The following is a 12,953-nucleotide window of genomic DNA, read 5'->3' as shown; positions in this document are numbered from 1 at the left end:
CTGTTAACCATCACCACAGGCACACTGACAATCTGAAAACTCGCAATTTATGACAAAGCTGTCGAAACCCATTTCACATTAAATACATATATCCGTTTCACGTGTCAGAGGCTGCCTGTGGGCGCCGTGCGGTGAGCAGAGCTACCCCATACCTAATGAGGATTTCAGCGGGAGCTTCCAGAAGGTCTCCATCGATGTTCCAAGGGTACATGCCCTCTGAGGAGAGGATGGGAGTGCTGTTAGAGTCGTTATCCTCCGATGTGTCGTCTGTCCAAAAGCCCTGGACCCGCGGCCGGAGCTTCACCGCCTTGACGGTGTGTGTCTCCACGAATGAGAAGCTGAACTGTTCAAGAGACAGATGATATCCTTGAATACCAGTGCTAATGTAATTTTTTTTAAAAAGTATTTTAATTTACAATAACGATTTAGAGAGAAAACAGGTTCACAGATAAACACATTTACATTCGATTATTAAATAAAATCCCTCTTGACCGCTGTGTATATATTATCCTCCACAAGGGGGCACTGGTGGACGGTGCAGCAGCCCTCACTGCATGAGCCCGTCAATCCCCAGCTGACCTGAGGTGAACCTGGTCGTTGTGGCTGCTGTGGTCGTGGCCCCTGTACTGTGAAGTGTACATTTTAAAACTTGACTGTAATAAAAGCTTGTGTCCGACTTTATTTATATAGCACATTTTAACTCAAACAGTTTCCAAAGTGCAGCACAAAAGACAAAAACCAAAGTAAGATGCGGCATACTTGGCAAACATTAAAATTATTTATTTGTTTGTTTGTTTGTTTGTTTATTAATTAATAGGCTTAAAAATGAAAACATAAAACAATAAAGGTAATAAAAATAAATAAAAACATTGCCATAAGGCTAAACTGAGTGGGAGAGTGCAGAATGACTAATTCCTGTTTAAATTGCATTACAGACGTCCGCCTGTGAAAAATAAAAGTGTGAACAACTTCCTTTAAAGTTCTCAAAGATACAGTAAAAAAGGTTTTAATTTGGCTAGAAGCCTTAGATGACAAAACCTAGATTTAACAGTGCCGGTCACTTGCTTGTCAAATTGAAACTCACTGTCCAGGGATTTCCAAGGTTTGTGACCAAGGGCTTGAGGTGATTATCAAAAGGACCTAAATCAATTTGGGGGTCTCTGGTCCCAAAGTTAATCACCTTATTTTTACCCTAAGTTGTACAAAGAGGGGTGTCGGGGGTTGGATGACAGGTAAATCTGACAGTCCCTATTGTACACCGTGCATCTTAAAAATAAGGATAAGAGGGAGGAGGTAACAGGTGCCAGAATTGAACCCTGGGGGATTCCACAGTTGAGAGGTGCGGAGGGCAAGGTGGAGCCCCCCAGCCTCACAGAGCATGACCTGCCCCCCGAGGTAAGACCTGAACCATTGAGAGAAACGGCTTTCTATTTGAGTAAAATGGGTCCGCAGACACGAAACCCTACTGATGAAGCCAGCTAGTCTACATCACACGTATTGTACAGTAAATACATTTTAATATAGAATGTAGGTTAACAAACAGCCTCAGATTGGATTGCTTGGGGAAAAAAGGACGATCTAAAAGGGGCTAATCTGTATTAGCCTGAAAAGTGTTTTACGGAAATCTGACAACTGGGAACTAATTTGACTTGACAGTATGCTAATTCCGCTTAAGCTGGGAAGGGTTCTAACTCCATTAGCGTCTCCTGGATTTCCTGCGTGGGCCGCAGACACAGCAGGGCTCACTGGGCTGACAGGAATGGGATGATCTCACCTGATTGCTTCTGCCGCTGTATCTCTTCAGGTGCTTGATGAACTCCGACCTGGAAGCGTTCCGAGCGATGATCAGGGCCATGCTGCCATTGTTCAGCCTTGGAAGTGGAGAACGAATTGTGTCAGCTACTCAAACGTCACTAACAACACGCACGTTGTAACAACGCTCACAGATTCACAGGGAAATCATACTAATTGCCCCATCAGTGGAATTAATTTACTTAAAGGAGACAGAAATGAAAGTGTCATTGTACCACAAGCCACCAGAACAACATGTCTGTTCCCATACTGGACGAATGGGTACGCTTCCATTTGGTGTTTTAATGATGGTGATGAACATGCTTAGACTTCACTTCCACTGGTCTGGCCTATATAATACCTAATGGCAATTAATAAAAAAAAAACTCACTATATACAGTGGAGAAATGAAAAGTCTCAGAACAGTATCATTTTAATGGTAGGTTTACATTTACATTTACATTTACAGCATTTATCAGACGCCCTTATCCAGAGCGACTTACAATCAGTAGTTACAGGGACAGTCCCCCTGGAGCAACTTAGGGTTAAGTGTCTTGCTCAGGGACACAATGGTAGTAAGTGGGATTCGAACCCGGGTCTTCTGGTTCATAGGCGAGTGTGTTACCCACTAGGCTACAACCCACTAGGCTACTACCATTTTAACAGTGACAGAAAGCACATCAAAAGGAAAATTGAAAAAATAACTGAGTCATTGAGTGAAATAAGTATTTGAACCCTCTAACAAAAAAAGACTTAATACTTAGTGGCAAAACCCTTGTGCACAGGGGTCAAACGTTTCTTGTAGTTGAACACATTTTAGGAGGAATTTTGGTCAACTCCTCTTTGCAGATCATCTCTAAATCACTAAGGTTTCAAGGCTGTCTCTGTGCAACTTTGAGCTTCAGCTCCCTGCATAGGTTTTCTATTGGATTAAGGTCAGGAGACTGACTAGGCCACTCCATGACCTTAATGTGCTTCTTCTTGAGCCACTCCTTTGTTGCCTTTGTCATGCTGGAACAACCATCCACGACCCATTTTCAATTTCCTGGCAGAGGGAAGGAGGTTGTCGCTCAGGATTTTACGATACATGGCTCCGTCCATTTTCCCTTTGATGCGGTGAAGTTGTCATGTGCCCTTAGCAGAAAAACACCCCCAAAGCAAAATGTTTCCACCTCCATGCTTGACATTGGGGACGGTGTTTGGGGGTCATAGGCAGCATTTTTCTTCCTCCAAACACGGCGAGTTGAGTTAATGCCAAAGAGCTCAATTTTGGTCTCATCTGACCACAGCACCTTCTCCCAGTCACTCTCTCAATCATTCAGGTGTTCATTGGCAAACTTCAGACGGGCCTGCACATGTGCCTTCTGGAGCAGGGGGACCTTGCGAGCACTGCAGGATTTTAATCCATTGTGGTGTAATGTGTTTCCAATGGTTTTCTTGGTGACTGTGGTCCCAGCTACTTTGAGGTCATTAACTAACTCCTCCCGTGTAGTTCTAGGATGATTTCTCACCTTTTATCAGAATCATTGAGACCCCACGAGGTGAGATCTTGCATGGAGCCCCAGACCGAAGTCTATTGATGGTCATTTTGTGCTCCTTCCATTTTCGAACAATTGCAGCAACAGTTGTCACCTTCTCTCCCAGCTTCTTGCTAATGGTTTTGTATCCCATTCCAGCCTTGTGCAGGTCCACAATTTTGTCTCTGACATCCTTGGACAGCTCTTTGGTCTTTCCCATGTTGGAGAGTTTGGAGTCTGTCTGATTGATTGATTCTGTGGACAGGTGTCTTTTATACAGGTGACTAGTTAAGACAGGAGTCATTAATGAGGGGGACTAATTGAGTAGGCGTGTCTAACCACTCTGTGATTTGCATTTCACTCAATGAAATGCAAATCAGTTATTTAAAGTTATTTTTTTCAATTTTCCTTTTGATGTGCTATCTGTCACTGTTAAAATAAACCTACCATTAAAATGATACTGTTCTGAGATTTTTCATTTCTTTGTCATTGGACAAACTTACATAATCAGCGAGGGGTCAAATAATTATTTCCTCCACTGTATATAGATATCTGGAAAAATAAAATTACTCTCAGGAGCAATTATTTAGCATTTACAGGTCACATGACTGTTTTAAATACATGGCATGTTATGTCTGGATGGATGAGGAATGATTTCCTGTGGTCCCCTCTAAAGGTACCAAAACTTAACCAAAACAGCAAAACTGGAGTTACGGCAGTTTCCCTCAGATTTCTGGTTTTCTCCTTAATTTCTCATCCATTTCTGAGCTGGGACAACAGAGACGGCCGCAACACTCGCCATGTTCCGCAGTTCTGGACCTCACACTGCACAAGTTCCAGCTCTGGGGTCCGTGGAATCCCAAAGGCCCATAAGCAGATGCTCGGATCTTAAGGCTGCCTGCCACTCAGTTTAATCATAGTAATTACTTGCTGATTAGTCCAGTTTGATGCCTTTGACCTCAGTGGTCTGATCCAACCACTGATTCCAATCTCTGGGATTACCTCCTCCAGCCTGGCCCCCTGCCATCAGCGCCACCCAAGGGACTGTCCAGCCAGGATGCTGGAATCCCATCTAGCCTAGTGCGTTACAGACACGCTGACCCAGTCTCATGGGGTTTACATCACGAGACATCCTCACGACGGTCCTGGCAGGTCAGCCAGGTTTTCTGGAACCCGTCCACGTGTAAATCATCTTGATCGGGTAGACAGACTGACCTGGTGTTGGGGGCCAGTCCTCTAGGGGCCATGGAGCACAGGCATGGGATGGCCATGATGCTAATGTTCAGGAAAAGGCCCTGAGTGGTCTGCCAGGGGTCAGCCGCCTCTAAACGAAGGGATGGAAAGAGCCGGAATCAGAATACGGACCGAAGGTCATGCTATGAAATGGTCAAACGAAGGTCAGAAAAACACTCACCAGCCTCTCGGACGACTTTACCAGACTCACTTCTGTAACCAAGTTATTTTAAAAATGGTGAAATGTTGGTGGTAAAATAATATGTAGTTGAGAGCAGAGCTTTTTGTTAGCTAACAAAGACTAAATTTGCCTCCCATTAGCTGGGTGACCTTCAGCAGTGGAGAGTTTTCACTCTTTTCCAATGGCCAACTAAGCCAGGGGAGGCTTGTTAAAAATTACGAAAGCCATTACATTCAAACCGAAACAAAGAAAAGGCTGAGAGCGAATCCAAAGATGCCTGCTGCCACCCACTTTGTCTGTTCTGCGTTTTCTCCATGGGAGACCCTCAGAGGCAGATAGGACAACTCACAGTCTTCCGGCCTGAGCAAAAGAAAAAAGTAAAGTTTAACGCATGCGTTATCTATAAGCAGAGACGCATCTGCCTGCTGAAACCGCCTTCACAGAAGCTGGACTGAGAGCTTATGATTGAATGTTGCCAAGCCCCTGTCTCCAGAGGCGTTGGCCAGGGCTCTTTTAACGTCTAGCGCACTTTCGATGGGTTGAAATGCTGGCTGCATGGATGCTTACTTGAGGTTCGCCAACATTCTGATCAGCGCAAAGTCCCGACGCTGGCTGGGGGGCATCCAGCGGTGTTTCTCGGCCAGGGCAAGTGTCCTGCCGCCAAAACCAAACATGGCAGAGAAACCAAAGCGTAGGAGGCGTCCCAGAGAGCTGAAGGTGCAGACATCCACAGGCTGGTGGTGTCCTGCAAGCAAAACAAGGCAAAGGAAGCGCACAATAAAAGCTTTTATGAAAAACCCAGGCAATGGCAAGTTCAAATGGTGACAATGGGGTATTGGGGGGCATTTTACTTGCATGATTTGAGTTAATGTGACATATCACCATCTTATAATGAAACATTTCTATACTGATGGAATTGGTGTCCCCCAGTCACAGGACCTGAATGTTCATTTTTCTTCTAGCACTATATTTCTCACCCTCTTTATAAGTAATGCATCTTACATTCCGAAAATATTACAGAAGTAATACTTTTTAAATAATGTTATCGTATTGAAAAATGTTTGTACACAGAGATACTTTCAAGGTGCTACTGATTACACAGCATGTCCATAGTGTCATGTGCACTGATAATGCATATTTGATATGGTAGTGGGCGTGGACCTGAGATGTCTTGCGGAAAGGAGGATATGGGAGCTGCACTACACTTACATGTATGGCATATTAACCAGGGGTTAAAACTAGCCACAATGAGGAAGCAGGGTGGGTGAGAGTTGTCAATTATCACTATAGGGTCCTCCCATTAGTTTATCTTCTAGGTGTCAGAAAAAAATTACACACCAACATACATATAACTAGCAAGCACTGATTTCTTGTTTGTGTTTGTTTATTTCTGTAAATCGTGAAGACAGACTTACCGTGACAGAATTAATATGCCCCAATTGCTACCTTTACTGCGGTGGCATGAAAATAGGGCCCTTAGCATACATAGGCATTGCATCTGATCTCATGGTGCCAACGCACAGGTTCCAATTCAAGCACCCTGGTGCACTCCTGACCTCTTTCTGTCTGGCGTGCATACAGCTTGATGCGCCTCATGCATTATTCATAAGCGCGCAAAAAAAAAAAAAAAAAAATCCCGCCAGTTGGCCTTATTCACATGCGTGAATATTGCTTAATTAGAAATGAACAAGCCTTACATTGGACCACGCAAATAAGCATTGCGCCCTCGTTTGTGTAGCTTGCTTTGCAGATTATGCAGATTATAAGATGCAAACAAAAACAAAACAAAAAGTTATTTTTTCCTTTTGCAGACCTAACCGATTTTAAGGAAGTCTTGTGCAAATATGTCAGAAACTCTCGTGTTTCTGATTATTCATAAGCTGAGATGAGTCATGACTTAGCTCAGCAATTCATGCCAAGCGCTAAAACTTGGCTAATTAATCATATAGCCACGCCCATCCTCTCAAAAGAAGAATGACGGGCTTCTGGAACTGGCCACGTTCCCGCTCCGAAAGCCGGTGCCTTCCTCCGTCAAAGGCTATGAATTACAGGACCATATGGCCTGATTCTTAAGGCTGAGGACTTAATGATGAGGATTCTCTCGTGTGAGAAGGTCGGCTCCAGGTTAATCACACAAATGCACTAAAGAGCATGATGCCTTTGAGAAGATTTGTTCCGTCGGGGGAACCTCACCTCCCAAAGATTTGTTACAGTTCTTATGAAGAAAGTCTCGATTTTTCCAATTTTGTTTAAAAAAAAAAAAAAGTTTTTTCATTCTGATGTTTTGTCACTTTAAGAATGAGTAAACAAACACAGAGCTATTTCGAACAGAAGAGGCGGTGAAGCTACTGCTAAAGTTGTGCTGGCGCCTCTTGGCAGCGATGCGAGCCTTCCTCTCGAGTCTAATCCCCTGACACAAGCCAAATCGGCTTGTCTGTCATCCTAAGCCCAGAGGACCCTGCACAGCCCACACGATGGGCCGAACGTATCGCCGCGAACTTCAAAACACCCCACAAACACAGGTGTCTTGCCCTTCCAGAATGAGCAGAGAGTGAGCGGAAGCATGAAAACCCAGGCATTTGTGAGAATGAGAGCGGCCCTTTTCACGAGAGAGGAGGGATGAATGATTGACAGCAGAGCCTCTCCCCACCCTGCCCCCCCTGGGACTGGCTCCTCTTCCATGGGACCTGTTAACCGTATCTACCAGTCAGGAGACGGAACCAGCACAGGGGGCTAAAGCAACCCCCCAACACACACACACACACACACACAGAGTCAGAGTCTCTAATTAAGCAGCAGATTGCTGAGACCACACATTCTGCCATTGTGGCGAGAAGGAGCCGCTTCCAACACTGAAACGGGTACCAATTGCCCCGCCGCACATAACTCAGTGGAATTGAAAAGTAAATATGAATCGCATTTACATATTAATATCGTGTATGTTTTTGCTCCATTAAATCCCTGTTCCTCCAGGCCCCCGTGTCACCAAGCTGGCTCCGTAGTGTGGTGTAACGCATACCCAGGATGATGTGGAGGGCGGCGCTGGCGGCGTGTCTGATTCCGTGCACAGAGCAGGCGACCACATTGGTGGACCCTGCACAATTGAAGAGGGAGAGTGAGTGAGCACCAAGGGTCAAAGGTTACGTGCCACATTTTATAAATGACGCGTCGTAATGACGCAGGATCAGGACTTGGCCTTGGCCTTTCTGCATGAGGAAAAAAAAATGCCATTTATTTTCTCTGACTACTTTTAACTTGCTGCAGGTTTGCTAAGGCCTTGGTTTCTTGCTATTAGTAAAGGTTGTTAACTCAGCAAGTGTTCTGATGAACTTGTAAAGCACCCAAGGGTGCTGAAGTGGAGCTGCACAGTGAACTCTGGTTACAGCAAAATGTGCATCGCGGTCACTAAACCAGCTACTAAGCAAGAAAACAAGAAATGTGATCTGCATTAAAAACACCACAAAAAAACATGGCTGATTTTTATTGTCTTATTATTTTATTGGCCTATTACTACTAATAATAACTATGGTCCCAAAAATATTGAAATTCCTATTCTTTTTCCAACTCACAAGGGCTTTTTAATTACATATTACGTAGGTAGGACTTCCATAGTGCAAGAACCCAGATAAATAATTATAGCCATATACACGTTTATAACAAGTGTAATGCTAGAGAGAACAAAATACATTTTTCAAGGGTTTATATATATTATATATTATAAATATTATTTTTACTAGTACATTCATACTATAAAGTATGAAAAAAGTTTCCATAATCTTACTAGAAATTGTGCCCTATTCATCACAAATAAAGATGAATCTTTATGATGATTGTCCACAATCTAGAATATTACCTACAATCACTAACAAAAGATTCTGATTGTTTCTGAAAGGAATGTTTATGCATAGACACAATTCTTAATTGGGGCTTCTGTAATCTGAATTTATTGTCATTCTGTTAAGTATATAACAAAATTTATAATAAGCATTCACAATGATCTCTTGATTTGCCAATGTCTCTCTGGTTTAGTCAGATATAATCTCTAATCAAAATCAATTATAAAGGACACTATCACAGGCCTTTGAAGCCTCCTTGACGTTCCTCAGCTTTCCAGGAAAGTGTACACGTCCCATCGTGCAATATTCCTCTGTAGTGAGGCTCAAATAAACAGGGGCGGCCAAGTGTCCGTATTTTCTCAGTCTCGGCCTCGGATGCAGCGGCAGAGCGCACGCAGTAGGTGAGGGCGGAGTTAATGATTAAAACGCGCCGAGCGCTCGGTAAAGGGCATTAATTTAACGTGATATTGTCTTGTGCCAATTAAGCGGGTTTACCTTGCTGGCGGGGCCGAGGAAAGGACAGGTGTCTGTATTTGTCCTGATTACCAGCAGGGGCGAACACACAGAGCAGCGTGTCCTTGTCGGGTGAGTAGGCATTTCCTTTCATGCCGCTATCTCGCCATTTTGTTTGCTCAGACTAACAGGGTATGAAAGCAAATGTCTGTAAATGAGTACAGGACGCCCCCTTCCTCGGACGGGTGCCGGCCCCCGGACCGCGTGCTGGAGCGCGCAAGGTGGCGTCGACAGCTTGGCCGCAGGTACAGGGCCGCGTCCGCGGGCCCCCCCCCCCGCTTCCCAGGTTACCGGTTACTGGATGCCACCCCCCTCCCGCCCCTCTGGCCCTCTGGAGCCTCGCAGACCTCCAGCACTTCCTGGCCTCTCTGGGAGTCCCCATATGCCGCAGTGATTTTGTAGAGCAAGAGAGAGAGAGAGAGAGAGAGAGAGAGAGAGAGAGAGAGAGCAAGAGTGCCCACATCCCTGCCACAATGGGCACGATGGCTTAAGGCATCGCCTCCTCCTCTCTGTCTTGAGATGACCCTCTTCCTGTCTGCTCGCCATGATTAGCAATAATTGATTATTACCAACGGCTTAACTGTGTTTTACAAGCCATGAACATCCTTTCATTTCATCAGTTACAAGGAAATCAAGGTAAACTGTAAAGGGAAGATAAGAAAATGAACATGGGAATGTATAGCACCTATTTATCCACCCTTTTATTTGTTATAGCAACCTGGGATCAGATAGGATCCATGAATCAACCTCATCATTCCATCTTGGTGATAACGCGGTCCTTTTTTCTTTCCCGCCTCCTTTGTTTGGCAGCATTGTTGTTCGTGCCGCTTGTATCATCACCAGGAGTCGCGGTTCCATATTTCACCTCATTCATTTTCTCATCCCAAAAGGCACAGTGGTGCGGGCCGTGCCAAGAAACGTCAGGTCTCTCATACATTTGCATTATCCATTCCTGGGTGGCGTGACGGATGAAGGTAGCTAACATGCAGATATTTGTGAAAGGGAGGTGCAGGGGGTGGATTGAAAAGGGGAAGAGGAAGGGGGGAAAATGTCCTTGGAAGTGCAAGCACTTCTGCAGAACAATTAACTTAATTAAGCAGACAGCATGAATATTCATAAGGCTGTTAATGTCTCACCCACCCAGGCAAATGAATGTGATGCAATGAGTCGCTAGTCAAGCATGTCTGAAAGACTCATGAAAACTGCACCAACATTTTGGTTCTTTGCCTGGAATATCAAAGAAATTAACAGTCCCCCTGAAACCCTTAAGACCAGGCAAATTAATTAGGAGACTAATTTATATGCTATACATATAAAGCAGCATATATTGTGATATGCAGAAAAGCTCTTAATTGGTCTGTGCTGTGCATCCCACGTATTGCACGTCAATCTTTTAAGCCGGCATGCAATAAAACGCAGTCTTCGAAGCATTGAATTTTTTATTTAAAAAAAAGAGAAAAATTGCAATAAGGAGACTAAAGCTAAAATAAGGCTGTAATGAATCTTTTTCCAAAGCAAAGTAGAAAAACAAAGACATTTTTTTTATATATTTTTATGTTTATATATTTTGGACAGGGCTGTCAACACTGACACATTATTTTGTATTTTATGCCTGTTAATCATACACGCTGAACCTCACATGCTCCCATATTAAAATCCCATAATTGAAAAGCAGGGCGACCAGAATAACAGGAGACATCCCCTGGTGCATTTTGGGTCGTCAGCTGTCTTTACAAGCAAGGTGTAAAAAATGGAATGGAACATGGTTGCGTTTACATTGTGTTAAGGTTGCATGAATGTTATTTGCTTGTGATTTAGCACTTGAGCTGCATTTGTAACGCCAAATGCCAGAGATCAGATTCCGGTGTTTAGAAGACATCTAAAACTAAGATGTGATATATAAAAAAAATGGGTGATGATTCTGTGCCTTTCTTTGTACCAAGACCACGGATTTGTGTTGTGCATCTTCTCAAAAAACACAAGCAAAGTACTTGTCATTGTTATGAACTACACGTGTTTTGGAATTGATTGACACCACTACAGAGGCACGTGGGCATATATAGTTGCCGGCTCCTGTTTGACGTCTGCGTTGACAGGTTTATGTGAGTAACGTATGAGGAAGCAGCGGAGGGCCTCAGCTGCTTCGAGCTTCTCCTCAACAAAGAGTGATAACTGGGAACGATGGAGCCTTTCCCACCAGACTGACCCGCGCCTGGTACTGCGCGGCAATTCCTCGGGGGGTGCCTATCTCTCCCTGTTCGTGACAGGAAACTGTTTACAAATGCTCCCGTGGGACGACGCGCTAATGAAGAGAAACAGTGACCTGAGATCGGCCAATTTACGGCGAGTGCGGTTTTGGAGGGCTTCCATCGCTGCGAACGACGCCGCTTCGTTTCGCCGCAGCCGCGCGGATGACAAGTGAAGGTCAAACTGTTGGCCCAAAAAGTAGGCCCACGCTCTCGACAGGAGGGGGGGTCCTGTTGGCACCAGACCGGGGGTCACCGGCGGCCGTTTTCTGCGTTTCCCTGGCTTCCCCTCCCAAAAAAAAAGAAGAATAAACTCTGCCTGAGTGTTCCTGTGTGGTTTTTTTTCTTCAAAGAGGGGGGGGGGTTTGATAAGACTGGAAGCAGCTCCATTTCCAAAGTGTTCAGGCGCAATTAACTCGCGACGCAATCCGACTCTTCAGACGGCCGACTGCAATCGCATCAATTTGATAATGATACACCGGGTCGGCGCTTGTTTGTTGGTTTTTTGCAGGAGGGAAAGCTGGAGATCACGATCCGGCTGAATCATCCTGACATTAGGGGTGCACATTTAAAGTAAAGTGCTTTAAATTGGAGGTGCTTCTGGGTGCATTAGCCACATAAACCCACGTTCTCTCTGTTGAGCGTAATGGCTTCAAAATGTTAATTTAACCTAGAAAGTTCAACAACATTAGGGGCACAAGGAATAAGGCCACGGCCAATCAGAGGAGGGGAAAGGTGTTCCAAATCTCGGGCCGGATTGGGAACAGCTGCAGCGGCCAATGAGCCGCCGCGCTTGCTCCTCACCTGCTGGTATTATGCCGAGAGGAAGCGCTGCTTGGACGGGCGTGAAGATGGAGTCTGTGTCCCTTCCAGCATCCATCTGGGCCCGGAGCAGCAACCCGTGGGCCACCTCGGCGACGGAGCCGTCACCCCCGACACACACCACACTAGCAGATTAACACACAACGCAGGCATCCGTTACACACATAAAGAAACACACACAACACAAACCAACAAGCCAATCTGAGGCTCCAGATAATTAATACATTAGAGATAATTTCACTCTGCGGTTAACGCAATTATTTATGTTCAAACAATTAATTATTTAACATGTTTAAAGCCAGAATGTAAATGTAAATGAATGTAAATGTATAATTGATCTCTTTCTTTCTGTCCTAAATAAGCCACCAGTGAGTGCGATTAAAAATTCATAACCACAAACTGAATGTCGTGCAATAATTTCAATTAATCACACTCATTATTCCCCTTAAACATATTGAACGGATGCACATTTGTAATAGGAAATTTGTCAGATCTCCCTTTGCAAGATATAGCTTTTTTTTTTTAATGCCTGAGCCCCTTAATCTGCTTTAAGCAAATTACTAATAAATTCAGACTGCGGAGCAAAGCTGATTACGTTCATTTCAGAAATGCCTTTTTTAACAATACCTTATCAGCTCACATGTAGATTACTCCAGCCCCTGTTACAATGGTGCCACTATACACTACTCACGCCTAGTAACGGTTGCATCAATGACAAACATTCGGCTCAGGTTAATTAAGTCATGACCCATCCCACAGCCTTCTGCATATGTGCAAATAATGCAAATAACTGTTCTGCCATTTAAATCCGTGG

General features: G+C 44.4%; 1 protein-coding gene across 2 annotated transcripts in view; it reads right to left on the bottom strand.

Annotated features, from left to right (window-relative positions):
* cerkl (CERK like autophagy regulator) overlaps positions 1-12,953 on the bottom strand; it is a 38,165-nt gene that overhangs the window by 1,669 nt on the left and 23,543 nt on the right. For both annotated transcript variants that reach the window (XM_028992198.1, XM_028992199.1), the window contains exons 5-12: positions 12,122-12,264; positions 7,742-7,816; positions 5,290-5,467; positions 5,014-5,082; positions 4,723-4,754; positions 4,524-4,632; positions 1,775-1,871; positions 153-343 (exon numbers count right to left, since the gene is read on the bottom strand). In XM_028992198.1, coding sequence (XP_028848031.1) covers positions 153-343; positions 1,775-1,871; positions 4,524-4,632; positions 4,723-4,754; positions 5,014-5,082; positions 5,290-5,467; positions 7,742-7,816; positions 12,122-12,264 — 894 coding nt within the window. The remainder of the gene's footprint in view (positions 1-152; positions 344-1,774; positions 1,872-4,523; positions 4,633-4,722; positions 4,755-5,013; positions 5,083-5,289; positions 5,468-7,741; positions 7,817-12,121; positions 12,265-12,953) is intronic.

The sequence above is a fragment of the Denticeps clupeoides genome, chromosome 9 (genome assembly GCF_900700375.1).
Source record: "Denticeps clupeoides chromosome 9, fDenClu1.1, whole genome shotgun sequence".
NCBI lineage: Eukaryota > Metazoa > Chordata > Actinopteri > Clupeiformes > Denticipitidae > Denticeps > Denticeps clupeoides.
Note: the sequence above shows the minus strand (reverse complement) of the source record. Positions and strands in the feature narration are given on the sequence as shown.